The 27,473-nt window shown below is 40.5% G+C and overlaps 2 protein-coding genes across 4 annotated transcripts in view; one reads left to right on the top strand and one right to left on the bottom strand.

The window, feature by feature from the left end:
* Nucleotides 1–21,217, top strand: part of CORIN (corin, serine peptidase) — a 165,716-nt gene extending 144,499 nt beyond the window's left edge. For 2 of the 3 annotated variants that reach the window (XM_059818118.1, XM_059818117.1), the window contains 6 exons: nt 9,119–9,241; nt 12,256–12,305; nt 13,849–14,023; nt 17,416–17,687; nt 18,616–18,749; nt 19,205–21,217. In XM_059818118.1, coding sequence (XP_059674101.1) covers nt 9,119–9,241; nt 12,256–12,305; nt 13,849–14,023; nt 17,416–17,687; nt 18,616–18,749; nt 19,205–19,387 — 937 coding nt within the window. In that variant the 3' untranslated portion in view covers nt 19,388–21,217. The remainder of the gene's footprint in view (nt 1–9,118; nt 9,242–12,255; nt 12,306–13,848; nt 14,024–17,415; nt 17,688–18,615; nt 18,750–19,204) is intronic. The other variant, XM_059818119.1, reaches the window with a different exon arrangement.
* Nucleotides 21,218–25,802: 4,585 nt separating this feature from the next.
* The window catches only part of ATP10D (ATPase phospholipid transporting 10D (putative)), a 40,658-nt gene continuing 38,987 nt past the window's right edge, over nt 25,803–27,473 (bottom strand). Inside the window, exon 22 of the mRNA XM_059817502.1 lies at nt 25,803–26,877. Within this exon, the coding sequence (XP_059673485.1) occupies nt 26,556–26,877 (322 nt within the window). The 3' untranslated portion in view covers nt 25,803–26,555. The remainder of the gene's footprint in view (nt 26,878–27,473) is intronic.

Below are 27,473 nucleotides of genomic sequence, written 5' to 3'. Positions count from 1 at the left end.
AGGTTGAAAAGTCAAGTTATTTTGCTTCAACTTTTTAAAATGAAACACTTAAAATTTAATTTCAAAATAATAGTTTTCTCTGAAATGTCCCCTTCATATTTTTAAAATTAAAAGCTAATTAACCTTAAATGAAGGACTTTATATTTAATTTGAAGTTGAATTAAGACTTCTAGCTAAGAAAATCTGTATTTTGTTTGAAGTTTTAAATTTAGATGGCCCAAAATGGTCTTTTTTAAGTTTAGCTACAAAATCATACTTTATGAATCCTGTAACTTACAGAGACTCAAATGACAGAGAAAAAGCAAGCATATGAAATTTTTTTCAGCGTAATTACATGTTAACTCATTCTTGATTGATAGGGTTGAGTAGTCTATCAGTTAGAACACAAGACTGTAGGCATTTTGAAACCTGGAAATATCACAGTGATTATCCACTTTGCACCAAAAATTGTGAAAACTATTTAATCATACATGTTTTAGTTTTCTGTCAATGCTGTGAATCTTTTTAATTTCCATTTTCTATGTCTCCATATGTTTTCACATTAAAATTTCAGCTTTCTCTGATTTCAGTGCTGTTAAAATCAAGGTTTTGATCTTTTACTCCATATTCTGTGGCACAGCCATGGCCTTATACAATTCTGCTCAAGACCAAGAAACTTCTTAACCAGTGAGTAAGTACAGACAGGAAACAGATGCTGTTCCAGTTCTGAAATAGGCCTAATTTGTTTTATATTAGTGCCGATACACACGTTATTCATTACCTTCTGGCATAACACAAGGCTTCCTTCTTTAAGCCAGCTGTCACATGAGGCTTAGAACAATGGAATTATAGAAGCTGAACAGAGGAATGTTACTGTTCCTTTGAAGGGAGAAGGAATCCAGTTTATGGATTATACTTTATTGTAAACTTGCAATTTAAAACATTTGAGAGAGTTTTCCACAATGGAATAGGGAGAATGAGGTATTAAAACCACTGCTGTACAGAAGTATCCCAAATTATATTACTTTTAATGATGAATAGAATATTAAGTTCATAACCTAAGATTAGTCCCTACCTTCTGTTTTGTTTTTTTTTTTTCATTATGATTTAGTATGCAAGTCATAATGTTCCTTGTGTTTCACTATGAACTATATATAAACTTTGACTGTTGTGCACAGTGATCAGCAGGTAGCAGGCTAGAATACTTAGAAAACTATTACTTTAATATTTCCATTGTAAAACTTACGTAATGAAATTACCCTAAACATTACTTTTCCCCATTGTCAGCATGTTTATAATGAAGAAGACAGACTGGGTTTTATTTTTTTTTTAATTCTAAAAATCCCTCTCTTAAACACACATAAGGGAGTTCGTAGCTTGAAGTTAAATTTATTAAAGGAAGTTCCTAAGTTTTAAATTGAAATTTGAAAAATTAGTAAAATCTAAGTTAGAATTTCCCACTCAGGTAGACATAAGTGCTACTGCAAATTAAAATGTCCTGCCTTTCTGATTTTACAAGTGACTGATTTTGTGGAATCATTGAATAACTTTTTTTGAAATTGACTTACAATAAAGGAAACTTCGTAAATTAAAGAAATTAGATATGTTAGAATTATATGTGCCCTTTGATGTTCATTAGATCTAGCAGACATCTTTCTATGAAGCAGCAAGACTAACTTGGCTGAGGCACAAGGTGTACAGTGACCTGAAACTGGAAGTGGAATTCTAGAAAGAGTGGAGATGTAGTTCAAACTTACAAGAACTGGTATAGGACAACAGCATAAGTATCTGAAGAAAGAATCAGAAAAGCCAGGAATATTAAACACAAAAAGCAAAGCAAACAAACAAAAAAACCAAAACAAAACCACAAAGAAACCTCAGCAAAACATATTATATTTCTAAGATGGCAAAGACTTAAGAATTAGGGCTAGAGTAAGAAAATAATAGGTTATACAGTACTCTTCAAAGTAGCTGGTTTTGCTGAAATTCATCCAAGAGCATTTAAGATTTATGGCTATGGCAAATCTCCATTATGACTGCCAATAATGGTAGCCAATAGTTTTGAGAAGGGGAGAGTGGCTACATAAGGCTGAAAACTGTTAGGTATGCCATCTTCTGTTAAAAAGGGAAAAAGAGGAAGATGCAGAGATTTGTAGACTAGTTGTCTAGCTTCAACTGAAGCAACTAGCTTCAACAGGCAACTGAAGAAGAGTACAAGGGTCTCGTTAGGTCATGCAGAGAGGGAATTAGAAAGCCAAAAGCCCAGCTAGAGCTCAATCTGGCCATGGTCATAAGGGATAACAAAAAATGTTTTTACAAATATATTAACAACAAAAAGAGAGCCAAGGAGAATCTCCATCCTTTACTGGATGCAGGGGGGTGAACATTGTCACGAAGAATGAGGAAAAGGCTGAGGTACTTAATGCCTTCTTTGCCTCAGTCTTTAGTAGCCACACCAGGTGACTTCCCTGAGCTCAAAGACAAGGATGGAGACCAAATAAACTCCCCATGATCCAGGAGGAAGCAGTTAACGACCTGCTATGCCACCTGGACACTCACAAGTTTATGAGGCTGATGGTATCCACCCAAGGGTACTGAGGGAGCTGGTAGAGGAGCTTGCCAAGCCACTCTCCATCATTTATCAACAGTCCTGGTTAACAGGGGAGGTCCCAGATGACTGGAGGCTTGCCAATGGGATGCCCATCTACAAGAAGGGCCGGAAGGAGGATCTGGGGAACTACAGGCCTGTCAGCCTGACCTCTGTGCCGGGGAAGATTATGGAGAGGTTCATCTTGAGGGCGCTCACAGGGCACGTGCAGGACAAACAAGGGATCAGGCCCAGCCAGCACGGGTTCATGAAGAGCAGGTCCTGCTTGACCAACCTGATCTCCTTCTATGACCAGGTGACCCACCTAGTGGATGAGGGAAAGGCTGTGGATGTTGTCTACCTGGACTTTAGTAAAGCCTTTCACACTGTCTCCCACAGTATTCTCCTGGAAAAGCTGGTGACTCATGGCTTAGGCAGGCGCACTCTTCGCTGGGTTAGAAACTGGCTGGATGGCCGAGCTCAGAGAGTCGTGGTGAAGGGAGTGAAATCCAGTTGGCGGCCGGTCACAAGCGGAGTCCCCCAGGGCTCAGTTTTGGGGCTGGTCTTGTTTAATATCTTTATTGATGATCTGGATGAGGGGACTGAGTGCACCCTCAGCAAGTTTGCAGATGACACCAAGTTGGGCACAAGTGTTGATCTGCTGGAGGGTAGGAAGGCTCTGCAGAGGGATCTGGACAGGCTGGATGGATGGGCCCAGGCCAACTGTATGAGGTGCAACAAGGCCAAGTGCCGGGTCCTGCACTTGGGTCACAACAACCCCAGGCAACGCTACAGGCTTGGGGACAAGTGGCTGGAAAGCTGCCTGGCAGAAAAGGACCTGGGGGTGTTGATTGACATCTGGCTGAAGATGAGCCAGCAGTGTGCCCAGGTGGCCAAGAAGGCCAACGGCATCCTGGCCTGTATCAGAAATATTGTGGCCAGCAGGAGTAGGGAGGTGATTGTGCCTCTGTACTTGGCGCTGGTGAGGCCGCACCTCGAATCCTGTGTTCAGTTTTGGGCCCCTCACTACAAGAAGGACATTGAGGTGCTGGAGCGTGTCCAGAGAAGGGCGACGAAGCTGGTGAGGGGTCTGGAGCACAAGTCTTATGAGGAGCGGCTGAGGGAGCTGGGGTTGTTCAGTCTGGAGAAGAGGAGGCTGAGGGGAGACCTTATTGCTCTCTACAATTACCTGAAAGGGGGTTGCAGAGAGGTGAGTGTTGGTCTCTTCTCCCAAGTGACTAGTGACAAGACAAGAGGAAATGGCCTCAAGTTGCATCAGGGGAGGTTTAGGCTGGATATTAGGAAAAATTTCTTTACTGAGAGAGTGGAGAAGCATTGGAACAGGCTGCCCAGGGAGGTAGTGGAGTCACCCTCACTGGAGGTGTTCAAGGAACATGTGAATGTGGCATTGTGGGACATGATTTAGTGGGCATGGTGGTGTTGGGTTGATGATTGGACTTGATGATCTTACAGGTCTTTTCCAACCTTAGTGATTCTGTGATTCTGTGAATTATCAACAAATAATTACAGATGTATAAGGTCTTAATGACAGACAGAATATATTTATCAATAATAAATCATATCAATTTCCCTTCATTTATTCCTTGCAAAAGCAGAGACACTGTGGATATGGAAGAAACAGTAGATGTGATATATTTTTAACTTTCACACTATGTGAAATGACTTTTGAAATAAGTAAGGAGATATGGACAAAGATGAAATAACACGATACTGTTGATGGTTCATTGTCAAACCATGAAGATGTATCGGTGGGTGGCTAGACACATCCCAGTATGTCTGGGGTGATACTCAGTGTTGCTGGGAGTCATTCAGACGATGGAGTGGAGAGCACGCTTAATAATTTCTCATTCAGCATCAAGCTGGGAGGATCTGAAAGCATTTAGAAGGACAGGATTAGAATTCAAAAATTTTTGACAGACTGGAGAAATGACCTGAATTAACCAGGACTGTTCATGCGTAATCCCTCTGGTGTATTCAGCTTGTGTTAGATTTTGACTAGATGGCGAGAGTTCAGAATAGATCAGCAGGAATTACAAGAGACCTAGAAAGCATGGGCTGTGAAGAAAGGTTGAAAACTCTGGGTGGTCAGTGACGGGGGGCAGGGGAGGTATAGGAGCCTTCAGATATGTAAAAGGCTGCTGCAAAGAGGCGAGGAATAAACTGTTCTCCGTTTGCAGTGGAAGTAAGATAGAAGTAATGAGCATAAGTGACAGGGAGGAAATTTAGAACAAGCATTAGAAAAACATTGCTAACTGTAAATTCTGGGATATATTTCCTGGAATTGCTGAGGATTCTCCATCATTAGAGATTTTTACAAACAAGGCAGACAAAAATCTGTCAGAGAGAATTTAGATATAGTTGATCTTATTTTGGATTAGGGGAATGAATCAGATGGCCTCATAAGATCCCTTTTTGGCTGAATTTTCTGATAGTTAACTGTTTTGGTTAACTGTTAGTGAAAGAAAGCTTCGTGGAGGATTTTTTTCATAGGTCCTAATCCCATTTCATTCTTGAAAACAGTGCAGGGGACCTAGTCTTTTACCACGAAGCCTGGTATTTCTATCACTTTAAATGTAGAGGGGAAAAAAATCGTAAAACATTGCTGTTTGTTGTGCGTCTATTGTAAATTTACTTAACTATGGCACTTCTGATATGGTCTTGGAGAAGTCCATAGACTGAGTCTACAGGCACCCTAAAGTGTATTCATTGAGTGTTATGTTTGAGTGGTTTGAGCTCAGAAGCTTTAGCATAGTTCTTTTGGACATAAAGATTTACTGCAGATATTTAATATGAGACACATGAGACGACAGTTAAATTTTTGTGGTCTATTCAATAACAGATTCTTAGAACCCTATGGGTTTTAAAATAATATTTCAGTACTCAAATGGTTCCATCCAAATAGCACCATGAGATGTTACAAAGTCATGGGGATTCAGGTAGGATTTGTAAGTTATCTTCAAAGTCTCGTGAAGGATCTGGTCCAAAGATCACCACTCAAAAGGTGTGCATTATTGGTATGAATGTCTTATGGTTGCAGATATCACTAACAAACTTAAATGATGTAGATATTTCAGTGACTGTACTGTAATGTTAAAAGATGCTCTTATGTGTGAAAAATCTGTTCTAGTAACTGTTGGCCTTTTTTAAGATTAAGCTCTTCAGCATAGGTACTGGTCGCTACAGTGTATTTGTAGTGTGCAACAAAGTCATAAAATCCCCATTGAAACAGACAGCTGGAGAACATCTAGTCCATCTCCCTCTTGAAGCAGGACTATCACCAAAAAGACATCAGCTCAACCACTGCCCTGTTCAGCTAAAGTGTTGAAAACCTTGACGGATTGAGGTTCCACAGTCTGTCTGTTCCAGGGCTGCTTCACCTTCCTAGTGAAAAAGTATTTCCTTTTCATCCACTATGAATCTCCAAAGCTACAACTCTAGGCCATTTCCTCTGGTTTTACTATGCAGCACTGTTGAGAAAAATGTGATTCCATCACCTTTTAAGTCCTCTTTGAGCAATTGCAGGTTGCTAATGAATTGTCCCTTAGCTTCCTCTTCACAAGAGTAAACAAGTCCTGTTCCCTCAACCTCTCCTTGTACATCAGTGCCATAGGCCCTGAGAAAATTTGAAAGCCATCTGCATGACCCTCTGCAGTTTCTGAATATCCTCGTAAACTGAGGGGCCTCAAAACTGCACATTGTGTTCCAGGTATATCTGGTTTCAGTCAACAAATATGGTTTCAATTTTGCTTATCGTTGCAATACAGGTAATAATTAAAAGCATTAGTCTAAAATCAACAGCGAGTTTCTGAATAAAGCTGTTCTCATATATGCCAACCAAAGGGGGGGCGGGGGGGAAGAAGAAAACTGCAAAGAAGTGAAAGAACCGTCTGAAAGCATTTCATAAAAAAGGTTCTTTATTTGGCTTGCCTGAAATCCTGAAAGACATTACATGTGGCCACAAACGTGACTTTTGTGTAGGTTGACTTAATTTAGGTCAACTTCAGCAGGCCACTAAAATAAAAAATTAGCGAGAGAGAGCTAATTTTGAACTCAAAGATGTCTATTGATGTCTTAAAGTAATTAGCAGCTATGTCCTTGTTGTTGGAGTCTGTAAGCAACTCAGTAAAGCAAAATATTTTTACAAAGAAGTTATACAGTATGAGCTGATGCGTCTCTGTCCATTGAAAGATCCTTCTTCCCTTTTCTTTAGAGTGTGCCCACAGAAGAAATTGTATGCTACAGCTCCAAGAGGGGCTGAGTAGAACCTGCTGCCTGCTGTGTTTCTGGAGCACAGGATGGGTCTGGCTAAAATGAGTCCCCATTGCTCTACCTCCCTCCTTTTCTCTGAGTGCTTTACAGTCCCTGGTGTAATGTATACTCCTGGCATAGCAGCCCCTCCCTGGATGCAGAAAGTCTCAGATGCAGAAGCTCACACCAGCCCGAGTCCTTACTTCTCCTGTAATACTTCTAGCTTGTGTTCTCTCATTCTCTGGCAATTCCCAGTATGCTTTGGTCTCTACACAAATGCTAACCATTGTCTCCAGCTTTCTTCAGCTAGAAATGAGGCTTTTAAGTCCCCTTTATTCTCGCTATTTCTAATTAAAATAGATGAAAGGAGACAAGTGGTGGCCCTTGCCTATCTGAAAGAAACCTTGTATAAATATCATGAAGGAGGAAACGCTCTATAAATGTTTATAGAAGGCATTCTAAAGACATAAGTTAGGGTATACTGTTTTTGAGTGTATTGTATCAAGCTGTGACCACCAAGGAAAAAAGGCATAGCCATAATTTTACTTTTACTAAGTATAATAACTTGTATTAATAATTAGAAAATTTCATACAGGCTTAAGTGTCTTATAGGTTGTTGCCCTGGTTTAGAAGTACGTATCTGCTTAATGATGATTATAGCATCACAAGCTGTAATTCAGAACTGCAGGTTTCAGCAAAATAATCTGGTATTTGGGATAATATAGATTTGGATTCATCAGATGGCATGATATTTGAACCTTTTTGCATGTTTTTGAGTTGCATATTTTATAGATCAGACACTGTTTACAGCTACATAAAATATCACTGTACACAGTTATGAAATGGTGAACATAGTTCTTCACAGATGTTCATAATGCAGAATGTCATCTTAAGAAAAAAAGTTTGTGTATGTTTGGTGGGAAAAAGAGTGGGAAATAAGCAAATGATGGAAATGAAGAGTGGAGAGTTTTATGTGTTTGCTGTGAGCAGGCACTGAGGAAGAAAGCTCTTTTTGCAGCAAACAGCTTTCTCTAAATGAGGAAAACCCACAGTCTTTAAAAACGCTTCTTATTATCTGCTTGCACATTCTGAGTAATAGATCATGGAATCATATTTGCTTAATATGCCCAGAGAAGGTTCTGAAAAATAAGTCATGTAACAGGCAGGATCCAGGGCCGTGACCTCAGAGCCTAGTTAATTCTGCCGGCCCCATTGAAAACATTTCCATATGGTTGCTCTAACAACTTTACCATAAAACAGAATTCTTTGATCTTTGTTAATTTATGCAATCAAGTGGGTAAAGGATGCCGCACTTCTGTAACTATTTCAAAAGAAACATAGTTAATACTGCAAATTGGACTTAAAGACAAACCTCTCTGGCATTACTAAGTACTGCCATGAGAGACTGGGTTCAGAGGCAAGTTTTAGGAAGCATCACAGTTTTTCTGAACTTTTCTCATTCTCTTTTCCATGAACTACGATTTAGAATTTGGCTTTTGACCGACGTACAGGAGAGCAGTCCTTGAAAGTCTTTGTCATTGACAGGGACTGATGGCTAATCATGGATGCTTCTGTGCTGGGAAGTTGCATGACTTGTAAAGCGATTTAAAAAATACACTCTTTCTTCCATTTAGCAATTGAGATTTACTAAAACAGCAATTTCTTCAGTGGCTTGAGTCTATCAGGCAATAACTAAACAGAGGAAGTGGATATATGAAAATATCTCTTGGTGAACCATTCTAACTTACTTTCATATTCCTGTTAATTTGCTGCAGAAGGACAGGTTTGACATCGTCATCGTGATTTGTTCTGTTTTGCAAAGCAGACAGCTTGGACTTAGAGATACTGTCAATTATTATTAACAAGACCCAGACTGCTCTTTACTGATAAGTTTTAATGGATTTCCAAAGATAGGAATGTAAGAAAATATTTTTTTCTTTTACCCCTTCGACATAGGAAGATCTATTTTTGGAGACAAGAAACTATAGAAACAGTATGTCAATGTATGCACTACAGTAAATGCCTCCAGAAGGCTCTTGCTGTTCCCAATTCCAATTCTGGTTCTTGGCAGAAAATACAACAAAAGCAACAGTAATATGTTAGCTGGCCTGGCTTCTTGGGGTGATTTCATTCCCCTAACTATGATTCTGCCACACGTGGCTTTGACATAACATTCAGCTGTATGTCTTTGGAGTAAACAGGAGGGACTAGGGCCTCTTCACCTTCATAATTTTAACATAGAAACCTACTGAAAGGTCTATGAATGTCTTTCATTTGTTTCAGAGGACCATCCAAAACAGAAATTGTAATAGAGAATGAGGAAATGCAGCATCAAAAATGGCTGAATCTGCACTCAGACTGGAAGAATAAAAATGCATCCACTGTACACGCACTTCTAGTGAATGGGTAAGTAACAGGTAAATGAGATTTATTTCACTGCTGTGGGTAGTCACTTATCAGTGGAGGATGACAAACTCCCCTTGGTGTAAGCTCTTTTTTCCAAGGTTGTGTATAAATCCCAGCACATACTCATGTGAGTTGTTAAGATACAGTTTATAACAATTTTAGTGTCTACTACAACTGTAGTCTCTTTTGAGTGCACCTTGTGAATCCTCGGGGGCCCATTCTGCTAGACTAACAGCATTTGAGTGACATAGAGGCGATACCCTTGAAGCACTTGGACCAGACAGCTTCATTAAATCCCTGCTGACCAAGTCCATTAAGTACTATAGAGCAAAACCTGCAACACCTTATCATCCTCTACAGCCCATGTAGTTTGGATTCCTACATTTGGAGCGACCACAGCCTCTTCAGCAGAAGTTATATCCACTTACAGTAGGTTTCCTTAGCAGCTCCTCTGGCTTCAGATGGTGGTATATTCCTTTTAATTAACTCGACTAAACAGGTAGTTGGTAATGAGAAGCCAGGATCTCATTGTTGAGACATTCAAAGTGTGACTTTGAAACTGAAGAGCCAATGTACTTAAGCATCGAGGACACCTAATCCCCATCTGGAACTGCATTCATCAAAAAGCAGATTCATTGTTTCCCTGTTCTCTTTCAAATGCCTAGGAGATTTCAGAACTTCCTTCTTCCGTAGAAAATCCTTCCGTTTCACAAGGAAAGACTGTCTTGGCTAAATACAGAGGTACAACATGTAGGAAGACAGGAACATGAGTTACACGCCTACTTTTCTTTTGCGTGGCTTCATTATTTTCTGTAGTGAAACTTCTCTGTAACGACGGAATACTAAAAAGATTGTGTCTGCAAGTGCCTACTTTTGCTTTCCTACATCTCAGCTTTGTACTAGTTCTGTTTTACTTTAGTATTTTCCCCATTCATTTAAGTTCATTTTTATTTCTTCATCTAGAAGAAGGGCCATTACAGGGTGGTGCCTGATACTTGAAAATTTTCAGTTTTTAACTCTTTTCCTTTCTCATTGTCCCTTTCCACTAGCCTAATGGTATCTAAATGCTTTTCTCCAGAGTAACACAAGAATAAGCACCTTGGGTTGTGACCAGACACAAATGCAGGTCCACAGTCATATTCTGTTCAGTCACTGAAGTGCAAAGCAGAAATTTCAAGGTATTTTGCCGTGTTTGAAAGTGGTCTGCTAGGAAGTATGTGTGAAGGGATGGATTTGGAGCCTCTGTGTTACAAGATCTAGTAGCAAAAGATCTAGTTTCACCCGAAGTACAAGTTAAAGGAGAGAAAACAGCAGTAATGGGAATTATTGATAAAGCTATTACAGAGATGAAAGTAATCTGTAGAAACAGATGTTCCAGACTCAAATCCAGAAAATGGGTAACGAGAAGCTAAGGCCTTGCACGAAGAGTGAGGCTGTTTTTGTTTTGGCTGTGTTGGGCATCCTGTCTAGATGGCTCTCACCAGCTGTGCATGTGCTGCAGATCAGGTGCACCCCATACTGATCTCCCAGTCATCCTACTGGAGGACCTGCAGGCCTGCCTCACTTCTCATGTACCTGGCTTGCTTTCTAGTATAAAGCAGACTGCACAGAGGACAATATGTGTTTAGTCTCTTCCCAACATGAAGCCAAGACAGGCCCAGGAGCTGGGAAGTGCTCCTGAGCCCTGCAGTCTAGGTGTATTCATCTGGATGAACTTGAGCATGTAAAACATCTGTGCTGTGGAGTATGTTGTATGTTTAAAGGAGCTGTCAGGCTCCTGGACTACTGGGAACTTGGGCAAGAACTAACAAACGCACCAGTGGTTTCATGAAGTTTTGATAAGAGGGAATGGCACAGTGCAGGCTATGCATGCATAAAAGCTTGAAGTTTTCTCTTTTAGAGCTGCCTATTAGATAAGTCATAGAAACGAGCGTGAAACATGAGTGTAGCTGGTCTCAGTTATATTCTGTATATTTTTTTTATGGAGCACAAATCCCCCTCAAAATTGTGCACAGAATTTTCTTTCCTGAAATTGGTCGTCTGTGTCTAGAAACAGAAATTTATGGTCTGTGTTTTCGGGAACAGAAGGTAGACTGAATTGCACAGTATATGAATGGGGCATATGCAGTGTAAGGGACAGAGGTCTGGTCAAGTCACAGATATAAGCTAATCTGGTGAGCTTGCTGGCACTCTGTTGTTGTGTCCACATTAGTATCTATGACTTAAAATCAAATGCAGCCTCTTTTTAGGTGGTTGCAATTTTAAAGATACTGCCTACCTACTGAGATTACAGCCTTCAAAGAATTACCTGGGGAACAGCTAATCTCTGTATCCAGTCTAATTTAGCTCTGCATCTGCCTCAGAAAAGCACTTACATGGTAGGAATTAAAAAGTGGTGGAAACAAAAAGGCAGTCAGCTAGGTGAGCAACAATGCTCTCTGTTTTAACAAGGATCTCCCTTCCATTGGCAGAGAATCACTTCTTTCCTTTCTCATCTGAAAATTTTTGACAAAAATGGTAATTGTTTGTTGTTTTAATACTTACTTTTGCAAACTTCCTGGATTTATTTCAAAACACACAAACTTTTACGGCATGAAAGATCATCCATTATCAAAGGTATTTCAAAGAAAATTCTATCCTTCAGCTGTAAGGAAGAAGAGAATGGCAATCTCTGTACTTTCAGGTGCCATAAATTAAGGCTTGACAGACTGTACATCCCAGCTGACCTCAGAGCTGGATCAATGCCCAGAGAGCGAGGTAGACTGCAAAATATGTAGCACCCACTCATGAAATGCATTGTAAAGCTGAACTAATATTTTGAATTATCTCCAAGCAGACAGTGGAAACCATGGGTGATCTAGCATAAGAAGCTCCTTGTGTTTCTTTTTACAGTTGAGGGGAATTTTTAACAGCTGGTTCATAACAATGAGTACAATACCTGTGCTGATTTGCAAATTACCAAAAATTACATCAATTAATTGAAATTTCCACCATGTTCTTGTTTCAATATTTAGACAGATGTGTCGAAGCAGAAGCAAAGTGGCTCTCTTTTGCACTAAAGAAGGTAAGAGAGAAGTGCATATAAAACAAAGATGTTTATCAAGATATGTTAAATTACTTTAACAAATGCAGATGTTTAGTGCGGATTCATTCTGAAATTTGACTAGACTTCTGCAACATCCAGTTTTGCATTGGGTTTTTTTCCCTGCTCTATTCAGTTTCATCAGCTTTTCTTATTTTTTGACTACGAGGCTGTGTATTGCAGTAGCCCGGTCCTGCTCCCACAAAATGAATTTTGTCAGCAGTCAGGTTCCAAAAATTAGTTTGATAAAACTTCCTGCTGAAAATATCCTTTACCACTGGAGTGGTTAGCAGGCTATCTGCCTGGCAGTTGAAGCTGTGGTCTGTTTGGTTGTGAAGCTCAAGGGGACAGAAGAACCTGAATTAGAAAGTTACAGACCAAGTCTGTAGGCACAGCAGATTGTGCAAGTTTAAGTGGTTTAAAAATGCAGAAATTCTTCATCTTCAATAAACTCAAGTTCTACAGTCAAGGAGAGCTTTGCTGAAGAACACTTAAATTAGCTTGACACAGGGCAAATTAACCACAAAGCATGACCTAAATTTGGGAAACTAACCAAAACATTTACTACTCATCACAAAAAAAAAGCAGCTCATAGGAGCCTGTCAAAGGTGTTTGCTTCTGACCTATGTTGCTTTAAGTAGACTTAAAACCCCTTGCCCTCTGAAGTGAAGTGAACACAGTAAGAATTACAAGTTGCAAATAACCACTGCTACAATTTATTCACCACTAAATTCCCACGGATATAGGCAATGGCAGTATTTCCTCCCTTGGGAGGCTGATTGCAGAAACTGGTGGTGTTCTTTTGTTCTCTAAATCAGACTGAGTATAAACTGGATAAATAATAAGTTTGCCATCTTTCAAAGCCAGAATATAAAATGAAACAAAAGTGAAGGGCTAACTCTTTCAGAAAAGTAACTCTCTGGCAGATGGGAATCTGGTATAATTTCCAGTGGAAGTGGCTTGTAAAGTAGAATGGACAGAGTACTGGAGTGTCTTCAAATCTTCAAATATCCTCCCTTAGTAATTTCCACAGGCAAAGCAAGCTCAGTGCCGTGTAGCTGAGTAAACACTGTGACATTCACCTCACACCTGGCTTAAGAAAAGCCTTACTATTGCTGAGCAGGTTTTCCAGAAGCAGTTCTTAAGGATGCTACAAAGTAGCTCAAACACGCTCCTAGCTGGCAGAAAGACAAGGCCATAAACCCAGGAAACCTTCCCAAGGGCAGCCTGGTAACTCCTGAGAGAAAGGATGCCAGGATCCCAAACTTAGCTGGGTTAATATTTCAGGCTGAGCCGCTCAAAATTAATACCAGGAGAGCAAATCCTTTGATATAATGGAAGGATGAAAATGGCTCAAAATGTTTGATATTGTTGTGTGGTTGTTGGTGACTTCATATACTGTATTGTTCAGTGTAATTTCATGACTCTCTTAATACTGTTCTGTGCCCAGTTTTCTTGCAGAAGGTCTTGCATGTGCTGCCTTTGTGGTAACGATTAACTCCCTTCTGCATCTGTTCCTCACTAGACTGCGGCCGTCGCCCAGCTGCTCGCATGAACAAGAGGATCCTTGGTGGTAGGACCAGTCGCCCAGGCCGATGGCCGTGGCAGTGCTCGCTGCAGAGTGAGCCAAGTGGACACATATGTGGCTGTGTTTTGATTGCAAAGAGATGGGTCTTGACAGTAGCACACTGCTTTGAAGGGTGAGAGGGCTCAGACAGTTTTACTGTTCCTATAAACTTGGACATGTGAATTACCAAGTCCTCCCTCCTATACCAAACACACAGGGGTAGGTGATGACCTTTGCAGAACGGCAAATCAGAGAGGCCTGGTTTTAAGAGACCGAAAAAGAAAGTAAATGGTATAAAACAGCATCAGCTTAAGCTTTCACATGCTTTATTATTCATTGCTGGCGTTTCTGCTGATGAAAGCTAAATGAAGATGCCCTGACTTTCAGCAGGAAACAGGAAAAGGAAGAAGACCAAAACAATAATCCTATAGCTCTCATACAACTGCCATAGATTAAAAAAATAATTCTGGGCACCAGCATAGAAATCACCGTGGAAAAATGCTGTGGCCATTAGTAAAAATAAAACCTGACTATTTACTCACAGTGCAACTGACATATTGAAGTCACTGCCATTTCTAATTATAAACACTCCACTCCTTTATTAGGATTGCAATCATTAAGAAGTCAGTATTAACCACTACTCAGTGCCTCCTAGTATCTGAGGCCCTGTGGTGGATGGACAGTCTGGAGTGCAGAGGAAGTTTACATGTCTTAAGAATTGTCTTGGTCATTGTCAGCTTTTTGGTGCCAACCAACATTTCTTTTTAATGAACCTCCCTTTTGGAGGGAAGTTTATTACCTTGTTTCTTTTGTCTTGTACCAAAGTTTTTTAATGGGGTTTCTAAAGATAATTGAAATGTGTGTTTTCTGCTGCAGTTAGCAAGTACTTTTCTGCTATGCAGTTGTCATCAGTGCTTAATCCTGCTTTAAACTGCTACTTGCTCATTGGAAATTATTTTAGACTACACTAAACACCTTTCTTTCTGTTCAACCCAGCAGAAATTCTGTGGTTAGCAAGTACCTCTTGACTGATATTTCTTTATAACATTAATCATTCCCTTTTTCAGTAATAATTTCAAATATTTTGTCTTTTTATTTCTGAAACACTGAGTTCTTTGGTATTTGTTGGGTTTTTTCCTTTTTTTTTTTTTTTCCTGGCTCTTGATGGAACTTGTGGTAGGGGCAAAGTTTGTGGCTTTTGTTTCCAAACCAGAAGACATCAAGCAGGTGATAGTGTGAGTATCTCAAGGTGTGAAGCTATTGATGGAAATGCTAGAGGAAGTGACTGAGGAGAGACCTCAGTTCTGACTATCACATCATATCAAGCCCTAAGGCTGTTCAAGAACTGATTCCATTCAGAGAGAAGAAAAGTAATAACCAGAAACTTAAAAGAGTAACCTAGATAACCTTCCTTCTAAACTAACAGAGTGCTAAACCTGAGTAATACAAACAAGAATATTGTCTTTATCAGATTTTGGGTCCTGCACAAGGAATTTCTCTTCTTTCCCCATCTATTTTTAAATAAAGCTAAGCAGTATCTAGAATATTTCTTTACCTTTAGAAGAACTTTTTCTGGTGATCTAAAATAAAGGGTGGTATTTAGAGGTGGATACTTCAACAATATTAGACTGTTACTGAATTTCATGGCTAGGAGATTTCTCTCATTAGTGAAAGATAAGCAGAGAAGCTGTGAAATTTCTAAAGTAAAAATTCTTCCATTTTTGTCAAATGCAGAAAGACTGCCACTACATTTTGAGGCTGTTCATTTACCCCTCATTTAGGGCTATATAATATCTATGTGAGCTCAGGGCATTACGTGTAAAAGGTCTCTTTCGCATTTGTATTCTAAATGCCTTAAAGTACTAAGATATTTTGGTTTAATAATTCATTGAGGAGTTATATGAACTTTCTTCTCTTCTGCTTCTCTAAATAGATTTGAGGGTATGTTCCCAGCAGCCTGAAATATTTAAATTCTTCATTTGTACAGCTTGATACAGCAACAGCAAGATCATTCTTGATGCCATGAAGCTTTCGCGATATAAAGTATTTCAAAAATTTACCAAACCAACCACATAAGTGAACAATTAAAATGTCTTTTAAATTGCTCTGGTGCTTTAGACAAAATGCTCCATTTTGTGAAGTGTTTTATGAAGTTCATGTGAAGTTTGTGGTACAAAACATGAGGACTATATAACAATAATGCAGCAGAAAACATTAATGCAAATAGTCACGAATACTTGTAGAGGGCATAAATGGAAAGGGCTACATTAAACATCGTGTCCTTTGCTAGTTTTGTTAGTATAGTCCCCAGAGTTTTGTCAATATTGTTTTGAAATGCATTATACCAAAGCATCCAAGACATTAAGGTTTTTTTCTTGAACTGTAGAACAATACATTCTGGCTGTGACTGCTCATTGCTCTGAGCAATGCTTTTTTACAATGTTCATAAACACAATAGCATATGAATATTCTTAGCACTTAATCTTGTAACTTTATGGAAAAACTCGCAAACTGATCGTGATGGTGAAATGCTCATTATAGTCTGAAGTATCAGAATTTTGATGCAACTCAAGATAAAAATAGCCTTTATTTAGCAACCAAATCTCTTCACAAATTACAGAAATTACAATACTGTTGAGTATTGTGAAAAAGCTGAAATTTTGCATGCTTTGATTTACACTGCTTTGATTAAGCTTCGATCTTGTCAAAGGTGCCTAGTTACATGGAACTGTCTTTCATCAGTTGTGAAAAATGCTGACTTTTTTGAGGGCTTTTAGAATCACAGACTAATTAGGAACCTGTGACTTATGCTGTGACCAGTTATGGTCAAGAGATTACACGCTCTTAGCCTGTTTTTCTCATGTGTTTCAACAGACACTAGTTCAGTCTTCCCACTTGTACCATATGCATCCTTTTTTTGTGATCTTGTATATTTACCAAAAGAGTCTTAAACAATTGTAAGAGTCAAAGTAACCTTTGGTCTTAGGCATAGGAAGTGTGCTTAGGCAGGCTGAATGCCAAATAAATAAGGGACTTTTCCCATGGCTACCATAAAAGACTTAATTTTCATAATAGAATTGCTTCTTTGAGACTCCTTTGGGTTTTCAGCTAGACTTACCGCTGTCAACAGCGTACTACTGAACAATATTGTCACCCCAGAGGAATTTGTACATGCCCACCAGCGAGCGTGTGAGCACCTAAGACGGGCAGGATCCAAGGGATGATTTTGAGAGCGTTTGGCATTTAATACAGCAACTGATAGAAGGTTACATATCTTATGAAGGTGTGAGATTTAATTTGTTTGGTAACAGACAGGAAGGAAATGGGAAGGATTGTCTTTTGTTGCCCAGATCTTAGCTGGAAGTAATGATGCCCAAATATTTGTCTTTTCTTTGTATTGCATTTGTATGTGCAATGCTTTGCAAAGTGCAATGTGCAAAAAGTCAGGGAGAAAAAATTCTCTGGTGTTTTAGCTTAAAAGAAAGCTCTTGATTGAAATTTCCCATTTTTTTCTTTTTTACAAAGGAGAGAAAATGCAGCTGTTTGGAAAGTAGTGTTTGGGATTAGCAATCTTGATCATCCATCAAGCTTCATGCAGACCCGACTAGTGAAGACCATTATCCTCCATCCACGCTACAACAGAGCAGTCGTAGACTATGATATCAGCGTTGTGGAACTGGATGAGGATATCAACGAGACAAGCTATGTTAGACCTGTCTGTTTGCCCAGCAAGGACCAGTTGGTTCAGCCAGACACCTACTGCTACATCACAGGCTGGGGACACATGGGCAACAAAAGTAAGATGAGTATTTCTGGAAAATTTCTTGGAAAAACATGTTAACCTTCTACTGAGTTAATCAAATAAGTGATCCCATTGCAAAGCTTGATCCGTTTGTACTATTACTGGACCTTATTAAATAGCAGAGAACTGTAACTATTCATGAAGGATTCTAGCTGTGTCTAGAGCCTAGCTTTTTCAAATCAGCAGCCTGAATTTATGGTCCTTAATCCTTATTTAGACAAGTGGCTTGATTTTAAAAAATGCTGAGGATCTAGAAACTCCTGTCAAGAAAGTCACCTGAACTGGTTATCGTTTTACTGGTTTAGGTTGTATTCAGAACTGTATTGAGAAGGTACCAGATCATCAGTGGGGGTGCAACATTCTTAGTTCAGTGAAAGCGGAAGGCACTGAGTGTTGGCATACAGGCTGAATGAACACTTTCTTGAATCAATGCTTTGCGTCACACTTTGGACTTGTGATACGATTTATTCCATCCAGGCATAATCACAAGTGTTGTTTCTGTCTCTCTGAACAGAACGTTAGTGTGTTTTCTTGTTCTGTGGCCACTGCACCTGTAAAGGTGCTCTCCCTCCTCAGTCTGTCAGTGTGAATGCACGATAAGTCAGTGCGAATGCACGATACACAGCAAGTGTTGCACCAGTCCCCATCTGTGTGGTCCTTTTCCAGAATGCAACATGTACACTCCTGACTCAGGAGCATGACAGTCATGAATCCTGCAGTGCAGCAGTGCAAAAAAAGCCACCTGCTTTCACCTTAGCTTTGTGTGAAAGGGGGATTCTTCCCTCCTGATGTTTAATATATATATAAAAAAGTAACATTTATAAGCCACCCTAATGCAAATATTTATCATACCTCAAAGAGCCATCATAGCTAAGTATTTCTGTGTTTGTGTGTGTAGTTTAATGCTTAATTCTGTTTCTCAGTGCCTTTCAAGCTTCAAGAAGGAGAGGTTCGCATCATTTCCTTGGAACGATGCCAGTCATACTTTGACATGAAAACCATCACCAGCAGGATGCTGTGTGCTGGCTATGAGTCTGGAACTGTGGACTCTTGCATGGTAGGCTTCTCTTTAAGGAGAAACTCACAGCCAGACTTGCTTTTAGAAATCGAAGTACTATGATGTTTATTAGGTATAGCATACTTCATCTACTATAGGAATGACAACAGTTATTTACCTATTTTAACCCAGCTTTTATTATTATTGGTGTAATCAACTTCAGTTTACGATAATGAAATGCTGCTTGAAGACTTTAAGGTTTTTCTGTATTAGTTGACTATTAGACTGATTTTTTTATATTTGTACAAGCCTTTTGCAGGTAATTTTTTGTACAAACAGGGAATAAATACTGGTAACGCTGTGTGCTGCTACATAGTTCAGCAGAGCAGCAGGTTTTTACAGCTGAGTTACTTAGTAAAGGCAAATCGCTGTAGGAACTGAGACATAGCTTTAACCATACGACTGCTGGCCATGTGTAGCCCCTATAGACTGATTTTTTTTGTTTCATGTTGCAGGGTGACAGTGGAGGACCGCTTGTGTGTGAGCAACCTGCAGGGCGCTGGACTTTGTTTGGTTTAACATCTTGGGGCTCTGTCTGCTTTTCCAAGGTTTTGGGACCTGGAGTTTACAGTAATGTGTCACATTTTATTGAGTGGATTGAAAGACAAATATACATCCACACCTTTCTGCTAAACTAACTCCAGATGGTAAGAGTTGTGCTGACAGACAAAAGAAAAAAGGAATCAGCACTTCAACACTGAAGATTTTGCAGTCCAGAAACTCTATGAAAAGGAGTTTCAAGCTCTATTTATGCTTGTTGTGGAGCTATGGAATATGCAGTGTATGTTAACGATAAACCCTCTGCTGGTGAATATACTTTGGGGTAGAATTAATAATCCCTTTGACTTTTCTTTTAACTGTGTTGTGGTGCTATTCCAAGCACCAAGGCTTAAAAGAAAAGAATCAGCCACTTTCTGCCTTTCAGCTATTCAAACTAAGCAGTAGCATAGACTAGAAAAACCTTTTTAGATAACCTATTTTAATACTATTCAATTAGTAGAACATGCATTTTCACTCACTTGTTGTCATGAGGAATGAACTCGGTGCATTCAGACAGCACTGACAAGACGTATATTCACACCAGGCATGGCCGCAACACACGCGGGACGGTGTGGGAGAGATCGACGAGTTTGTACGTCCGTGTGGCACAGGGCACACCAAAGTACACATGCAGGTCTCCGAAGCTGCGTAGCCGTGTGCTGCTGGTGCGCCTGACCTAACACATTCTGTCCCTCAGGGTGGCCAACTTGCTTGGGCATAACCCTGTACCATCCTGACTGCACAGCTTCTGTTCCCAGAGCCAGCTTGGGCATCTCTGCCGGGTGATGGAGGGACCAGTAGGCCAACAGACCCATAACTACCACTTGAGGCACCTGAGACCAAAGTTTAGTTGTTCAGACTCTTTGGACAGTTTCTACCACTTAATTTTCTGAAGCTTCCACTGTCTTAATGAGTCCAGGAAACACCCATGCCTTGACAGCACTACACCGATCAGCACATTCATCCAACCTATGCTCCACTGGCTTTTTTCCCCATTTTGTATAGTGTGTTCACAGCCTATAAAGTGTGCACTGAACATCTCCAGACCTCTAAAAACATAACAGGGTTGGCAATGCCACTGCAATGGTTTCCCCACCTACAGTCAGCTACTTTGAACATCTGGTGAGATATGGAAAATGCAGATTTAAAGTGCAAAGGATGGAGTGTGAGCAGTATGCCAAATACTGGGAAACTGGGTATTTTTTGATAGGTCTCTTCTAGTATCTTGCATTAAAAGTTTCATTTTGCTTAGCAAGATGAAACAATTGGGAGAAAGAAAAAAGGCAGAAAGAAATCTGAGTGACAGAAGACTTGGATTCCAGCTTCTGTTCAAATGAATATTAGAAATATGTTTAGCAAAGTACAACAGCTTCGTCAGCGAAGGCTCAAAGAGCGCTACTCAAGTGCTTGGTAGCCAGATGGCGGAATGCTCTGCGCAGTAGGCAAGAGGCTAAGCCTTGACTCCAAGAGAGTCTGGTTGAAAAAAAATTATAATGGAGCTTGGCACCTCTTTGTGGTGTAGAGGGGAGGTGTGTCTGATCAGCTGTTGCTGTAGGTGACATCCTGTGCAGCTCACAGCTTTTGGGAGGCCGGAGTAGGAGGAGTCAGGAACCTGAGGATTACAGGATGAATTTCACCGGGGAGCAATGTGTTTAAAATTTGTGTATTTTCAGTGCTGTGCCTGGTCCGCTGTGAATCCAGCCTAAGGCATATAGTTACCTTCTCTGCTACCTCTGGCATACCCCCATGACAACATGGCAGGGCCTTGTGAAATACCATGACTGCCATATGTGGAAACATGCATTAAAAGAGCTAACTAATGGACATTTCAGGTACTATTAATCATGTTGCAACTAATCTACATAAATCTGACTATTGTTTTAGTGAAGGTTTACCTCTTATTTCCGTATCTTCTCCTTTAATATGCCTAACATACTAGACAGCGCTCTAGAGAGCATTATTAATAAATATTCAGTATTTATATTATGGATTCTGAAACTCTATTTAAGTCACTATTGTATCACTGTTTCATGCTCAGAAAGAAAACCCTTCTAGGCTTTGCTAGGTTGGGGTTTTTTTAATATATATTAAGGATTTTGTTTTTACTGTAACATAGAAATGCTCTTCTTCCCCCAGCTATAAATGAGAGAAAGCAGCGGTGACCATGTTTTTCCAGTGCAGGTAGATTACAGAGGAAGCAGGTTATTGATGACCTTGCCTCAAGGGTATGGAAGCTGGAGCTCTCAGTCCCCCACTTCAGCTGTTCTCTGGGGCCAGGATCTCTGCAGCTGTAGGGCAGCACCGGTCGAAGTCCCAGCGCCGGTAACAGGAGTAGGTGGCCCAGGGGCTGTCAGAGCCAGCTCGCCCTGCTGTCCATCTGACGTGTCTGGTGACAGGCAGGTTTCTGCGAGGCGCTGCTGTGAAATGAACAGCCCAGCCTGACATCTCTCCACCAGATGAAGTGGTTAGCAGCTTTGAATTTTGTAAAGCACTGGAGTACATATAATCATTTCATGTAGATGTTAGCACTACCAAATAACAATATGTAATTACACATTTTAATTGACTGGGCTTGGCCTGCCACCAGTTTCCAAGCAATCTCTCCCAGGAAATGAGGGAGACTCCTGCTTAAAGATATGGTCCAGCCTCCTCCTGTATGGGATCAGTCTGAAGAAATTACAGGCTGAGCCCCATCCCAAATGGCTTTAGGAGGGAGCAGCTGGGTTTTTTCTTTCCCCACAACTGTGTCTGACACAACATTCCATGTAAAGAAGAAATTTGTAATTTTATAAATGTATTTTTATACTGCTTTTTTTATGTGTGCACATGAAATAGGCAACATACTCCTCCTTACACTGTTATCAAGCCTTTTCCCGTGTGCCAACATAACAGCTATGATCACAGTTACGCTGTTTCTCTTACAAGTGTAGCCTCACTGTACGGTACCAACTGTTGGTTTTACTTCTGCCACAGCTGTAGCTCCAAATGGAAGCAATGTCACACAGCCAAGCAGATGTGTTTCTTTCTAGCTGTACTAATAAAAATTTACCATCATTTTCCAAGTAACTTCTCTGTTGAAAATGTGTTTTAATCTTTAGAGAGAGAGACTCAATGAGAATATAGAGGTGTGAAGTTATAACTTTAGCAATAATGCCTAAAAACAACCTTAAAAAGGTATTTGCATACCCTTATTTAGCTTTTTTAAGCAGCCCGGACAGCCCTGTTAGCACAACACCACTTGTAGAGGTTCTGGCACTACCACCACTGTACAAGTTTTAGTTTCTTCTGTATGTATGCTTCCAATACAGAATATTACCAAGAATACCGCTGCCAGCAACTACTCTGGATTGACAAATGTGAAAAACTAAAGCTGCAATGAAAATTTCTCTGAACACATTTTGTTCTATGGCTTTCCTCAGGAATACAATTAGCTTGCAATAACCATCTCCTCTTAACTGGTATGCAGCATTTCAACAACATGTAGACATGTTAAAATCAAAATAATAAGCATGCAGAAACTTAAAATAGTTAAAATTTGCCTTCTCACTGCAGACAACAGTAAGGTATCCAGGACCATGAGGGCAAGAGTAACATAACCAGAATAAAACAGGAACAAATAATACAAAAACCATAGTGCAACTCAGCTATGAGAACATTCTTAACACAGTCACCTTCAGAACTTCTCCATTAGCCTCCACATAGAGCAAGGGCTGATCTGACCAGCAGCAGAGCCAGGGCTGGCAGGTGCTCTGCATAAGCTGGTCCTCAGCCTTGTGCTGCAGCCAGTGGGGCTGAGGGAAAAACCACAGCTTGGGTTAAACATTCAGCTCAAACTGTGCCCCAGGTACAGACCAAAGTTCACTGTGCTGCGAAAACACTCGCCCAATAAAGGCTGTAGCTGACTGCCACCTGCAAATGTTTAGCACAGGTGCAGCTGCTTGTGAAAAAAATAATTTAAAAAAGCATATTTTTTTCTGTAAATCAAATATTGCACATCAAGAAGTGAGTTAAAGCTGCTCTAGGTGTAGCTACAAAGCTTGGGGGAGTTGAAGGTGGTTGTTTTGGTTTTTTTTAAACTGACAATCAAAGTATAAATGCTGTGCTTTCCTTTATGACATCTGGAAGGCACCTGTGAGATGATCTTAAAAAGCTTGTTTTCAAAATGGAAAAGTCAGGTCACGCTGTGCCTAAGTGCAGAAGCAAGCAGGGGATCGTGACGTCTCCAGCGCTGAAAAAAAAATACAGGAAACATTCAACTGTTGAGAAGCAAAGGGAGAGCGATGTGCTTGCACCCTTCATTTGGCACCACGTTAGATATGGCCAATTAACATTTTGAAGCTTTTATTAAAGACTCATTACCCTCATCTCCCCTTCAGTAAAAAATAGCAAGTGATCACAGCAGACATCCCTTAGATATTTCTGCTGTTTGTCCAAAAAAAAAAAGAAAAAAAGAAAAAAGATCAGATTTTACACAAGGCATAATTTTATCACTTAGACTACTTGTCAAAGTACTCTAAAAGAACACAACCTATAGGGGACAATTTTAAGCAACATGCACCATCAGTGAAGCAGCACACCAAGAAAAAAAAAATGTGTGTGTGTGTCATTTTGTACCACTTCAAGTGGTACAAAAGTACTTGTGATCTCAGCACAGAGGAACTTTTAGAAGGACCTAAAGTTTCAAGGCAACCCACAGGGTCTGGCACTTTGGAGACCCAGATGAAATCATCCTTCATCCTATTTAAGAATCCATCCTGAAAGCCTCACCACACTAAGCAGTGAGTAGCGGGGTGACTAGGCTTGTAAAAAGCTGCGTAATAGCAATTTAAGTGTTCCAGAGGCATGGTGCAGCTGGCCCTAGGTCTAACAGGTGACTGCTTCTCTGGAGCTCTTTGCAACAGGAGAACATCTACTAGGACTGATAAGGGTAGAGCCAAGCCTGCCTTGGGTCTGTGGAGCAGAGCAGATGGCTTAACATTGAGTCCCAGCAAGTTTGTTCCTGTATGATTCTGCCCTTGTACCAGCTAATCTCCCTGCAAAACCTGCTGGCTCTTTTGCATCTTCTTCTTGGACACCTTACAGTCCCCATGGCTTGTAAAGAAAGCTGCGATGTTTCACTCAGGACACCTGGAGTCCACTCTTGGCAAGGTGCCCCCCGCAGCAAGAAGGATGCTACAAACATCTGAAAATTGTAACTGCAAACCAACATGCTCGACATGATCTCTTAAAATTTGAATGTCTGCCATCACTTCAAAGGTCCCCACTAACCTGATGTTAGAACTTACCAAAAATATTTTGTCACATGTTGAACCAAATTAAAAAAATGTATTTGCAGAAATGGCTGTCATCACTGGCTCCTTCCACTGTTTTTCTTCTACAGGCTAAACAAAAAGGATATTTTTCTCCTCACTAACACTAGGGATGGAGGCAGCCCTAATTACATTCTATCTTTTGAAAACAGAACCGTTTTAAACTTTTGGTGACATGTGGTGACCTGCATTTGAATGAACTTAGCATGCCCTTAATATCTGCCCTGCATAGCAGCAGCTGTCTCAGACCTCACAGCGTTTGTTTAAATTCTTTCAGAGATCTTCAAAGATGTGGAATACGTAATGTTGATCATTGACGTGGAAAGCTCACGGTTCAATTAAAAAGTAGAGCCCTTGCCCCAAACATGGTACCTAAAAATAAACACACAAATCTTGGCAATTTGAAAGCAGAAAGTTTTAGAAAGAAACAGAACCAAAAAATGGGCTCAATACTAATAATTCATTAGCAGCTACAGTTTGAGGAAACTGTTTATTTCAACAGGTGCTAGTGGATACAAACGATTTCCTAAGTTCCTCCATAATTGGCCATGTAACTTTTTGGGGAGGGAAGTAAAACAGAGGCAATACTTTAGACAGTCTGGAATCCAGAAGTAGCCACATGCACCTCAGCCAGCTTTTGTGCAGTGTGCAGAGCAGTGGGAAACTGGTAGAGGCAGGACATCTCCAAGACAGATAAGCAACAGAGCTCAAATTTGGGACATGCAATACTTTCTTCTGAGCAGCCTTTAGAGATATGTAAGCTGTTCATTACAAAAGTCTAGAGGAATGTAAAAACACCTGAGAGTGAAAAGTAGTGTCGCCAGCTAGAAGCTGCTATTTGTAAGAGAAGACCTGAAGACAGACTGGAGCTACCTACTGCTACAGGCAGACAATTTTGCAGCACAGGCATGAGGTAGAGTTTCGAGAAAAAGTCAGGCAGCCAACATCCGAGTTGGGTGAGGAGGAAAAGTAGTCCAGTCAGTGGCAAATGGCATGAAACGGCACATGGAGACAAAAAGGAGGGATGTAGCAGGAGGATGAACTATCATGGAGAACAAAAGGCTGCACTTGCTCTTTTTGTGGAATCACACAATCACAGAATGATAGGGGTTGGAAGGGACCTCTGGAGATAATCTAGTCCAACCCCCCTGCCAGAGCAGGTTCACCTACAACAGACTGCACACAAAGAGGAAGGTGAGGGAGACACGTGACACATGTCTCATCTGGGCTGATCTTCTGAGGGTTAAAATTGCATTTGGCCAGCACTGAGATGGCCCATGCAATAGCCTGGTGAACAAACTGAACCACAACAGTTGAAACAATTACTGTATACACGTACTGGAGGAGTCTTTTAACAAGCCAAACTGTAACACTACATCCCAGCCTTTCTGCTTATTTCATACTTCAGCAAGTGGTGAATCCCAGGGAACGCTAGGATTTTAGGATAGCAGTGCAACGGATCAGGTTGGCTTACTTGAACTGGATCCTGCAAATCTGTATTCATGCAATGTCCTGTCCATAACACCATGAGGTATTATGCCATGTTGCGTACAAGAAATAAGCAGTATGCAAAGTCTACTGTGTGAAAAAATATAAAAAACAACCCAGCCATTTAGATCTTGAACATCTTAATAAATTATTGAAAAGCTTTATAAACAAAAAAGCTTTTAAGGAAATGTGTGCATCATCTACCTTGGCTGAAGAAAACAACCACAACATAGCATAAATCAGTAGTTATTACTCTTGGGTTTTAAACAGTTAGCATTCCAACTTTGTGAAATACATTAAAGCTCTTCTTCACACAAAACAGAATCCAAACCTGCTTTGTGTGCTAGAGAAACAGCACTGCTGCCCTCTTCAGAAGCACACACAGAGACTTTGACGCATCAGTTATTACCGCCAAATGTGTCTGAATTAGTTTCCTTTGATGAATTCAGAAATACGGTCTTTTCAGAGTTCAAGCCATTTGTATTCCCGACTCATCCTGAACGTCTGGTGAGAAGGAGTTATCCTCTCCAAACCCATCTCTTGAACAGGCCTGAAAAGGTGTTTTAGATGTTGGCAAAACACTGGCAATGCTTTCTTCCTCTGATACAGGACCTGTGGCTGTGCTGGAAGACCCAGAAGTAGCCTGGAACTCCACTCTACAGTTTACAATGCAGTCATCTTTCCACCTCTTAATTGCTTCCCTCTGCTCCTCAGGGGTCAGTCTGTCAAGGTGCTTGGCTCTCAACACCGGAGATGGAAACAATGTTCCTTGGAGAACTCTCAGCAAATATCTACAAAATAAACACAGTTTCAAATAAGCTGTTTAGAAGAAAACTCAAAACTGTTTCCAGCAACACTAGAGGAAATCAAACACCATTCAAGTAACCCTGAGGCTGCAGCAGCCTCTGAAACAGTTTTTGCAGGTGCCGTTTTGTGAACATAAACTATAAGGCCAGCAACTGCACCAGAACATGTTTTAAAACTGGCATTTTCAAAGACAGATACTGATCTCAGGTGCTTCCATTTTTCTGTCCTGAACACAGTTCTCCTATGGACTACTTAGTGCAGCAAAGTGCACTTGCAACTTCAAGAAAGGGCCGGGGTCCCAACTACACTGAAAGCGGAGCTTTCTGCACATAGTGTCAGGCCCCAGAAAAAAGGTATCAGCATCAGCATGCAGTTTAGAGTTTCCCTGGCAATTCAGTGCAGATATAAGGAGTTAAGAGCTACTGTGGAAAAAATCAGGCCTAGAAAAATTTATGCTTCCAACTGAGCAGCTGTTTATCACTGCTGTTTTGCACTGGGAAGAGTAGGCAAAGCATCATTCTAAAGTTCTTAACCTTCGCAGGAGCCAGAGAATTCACCACAAGCAAGAATAAACATGAAA

This window comes from Gavia stellata, chromosome 5 (assembly GCF_030936135.1).
Source record: "Gavia stellata isolate bGavSte3 chromosome 5, bGavSte3.hap2, whole genome shotgun sequence".
Lineage (NCBI taxonomy): Eukaryota > Metazoa > Chordata > Aves > Gaviiformes > Gaviidae > Gavia > Gavia stellata.
This window is presented reverse-complemented; position numbering and strand designations above follow the sequence as displayed.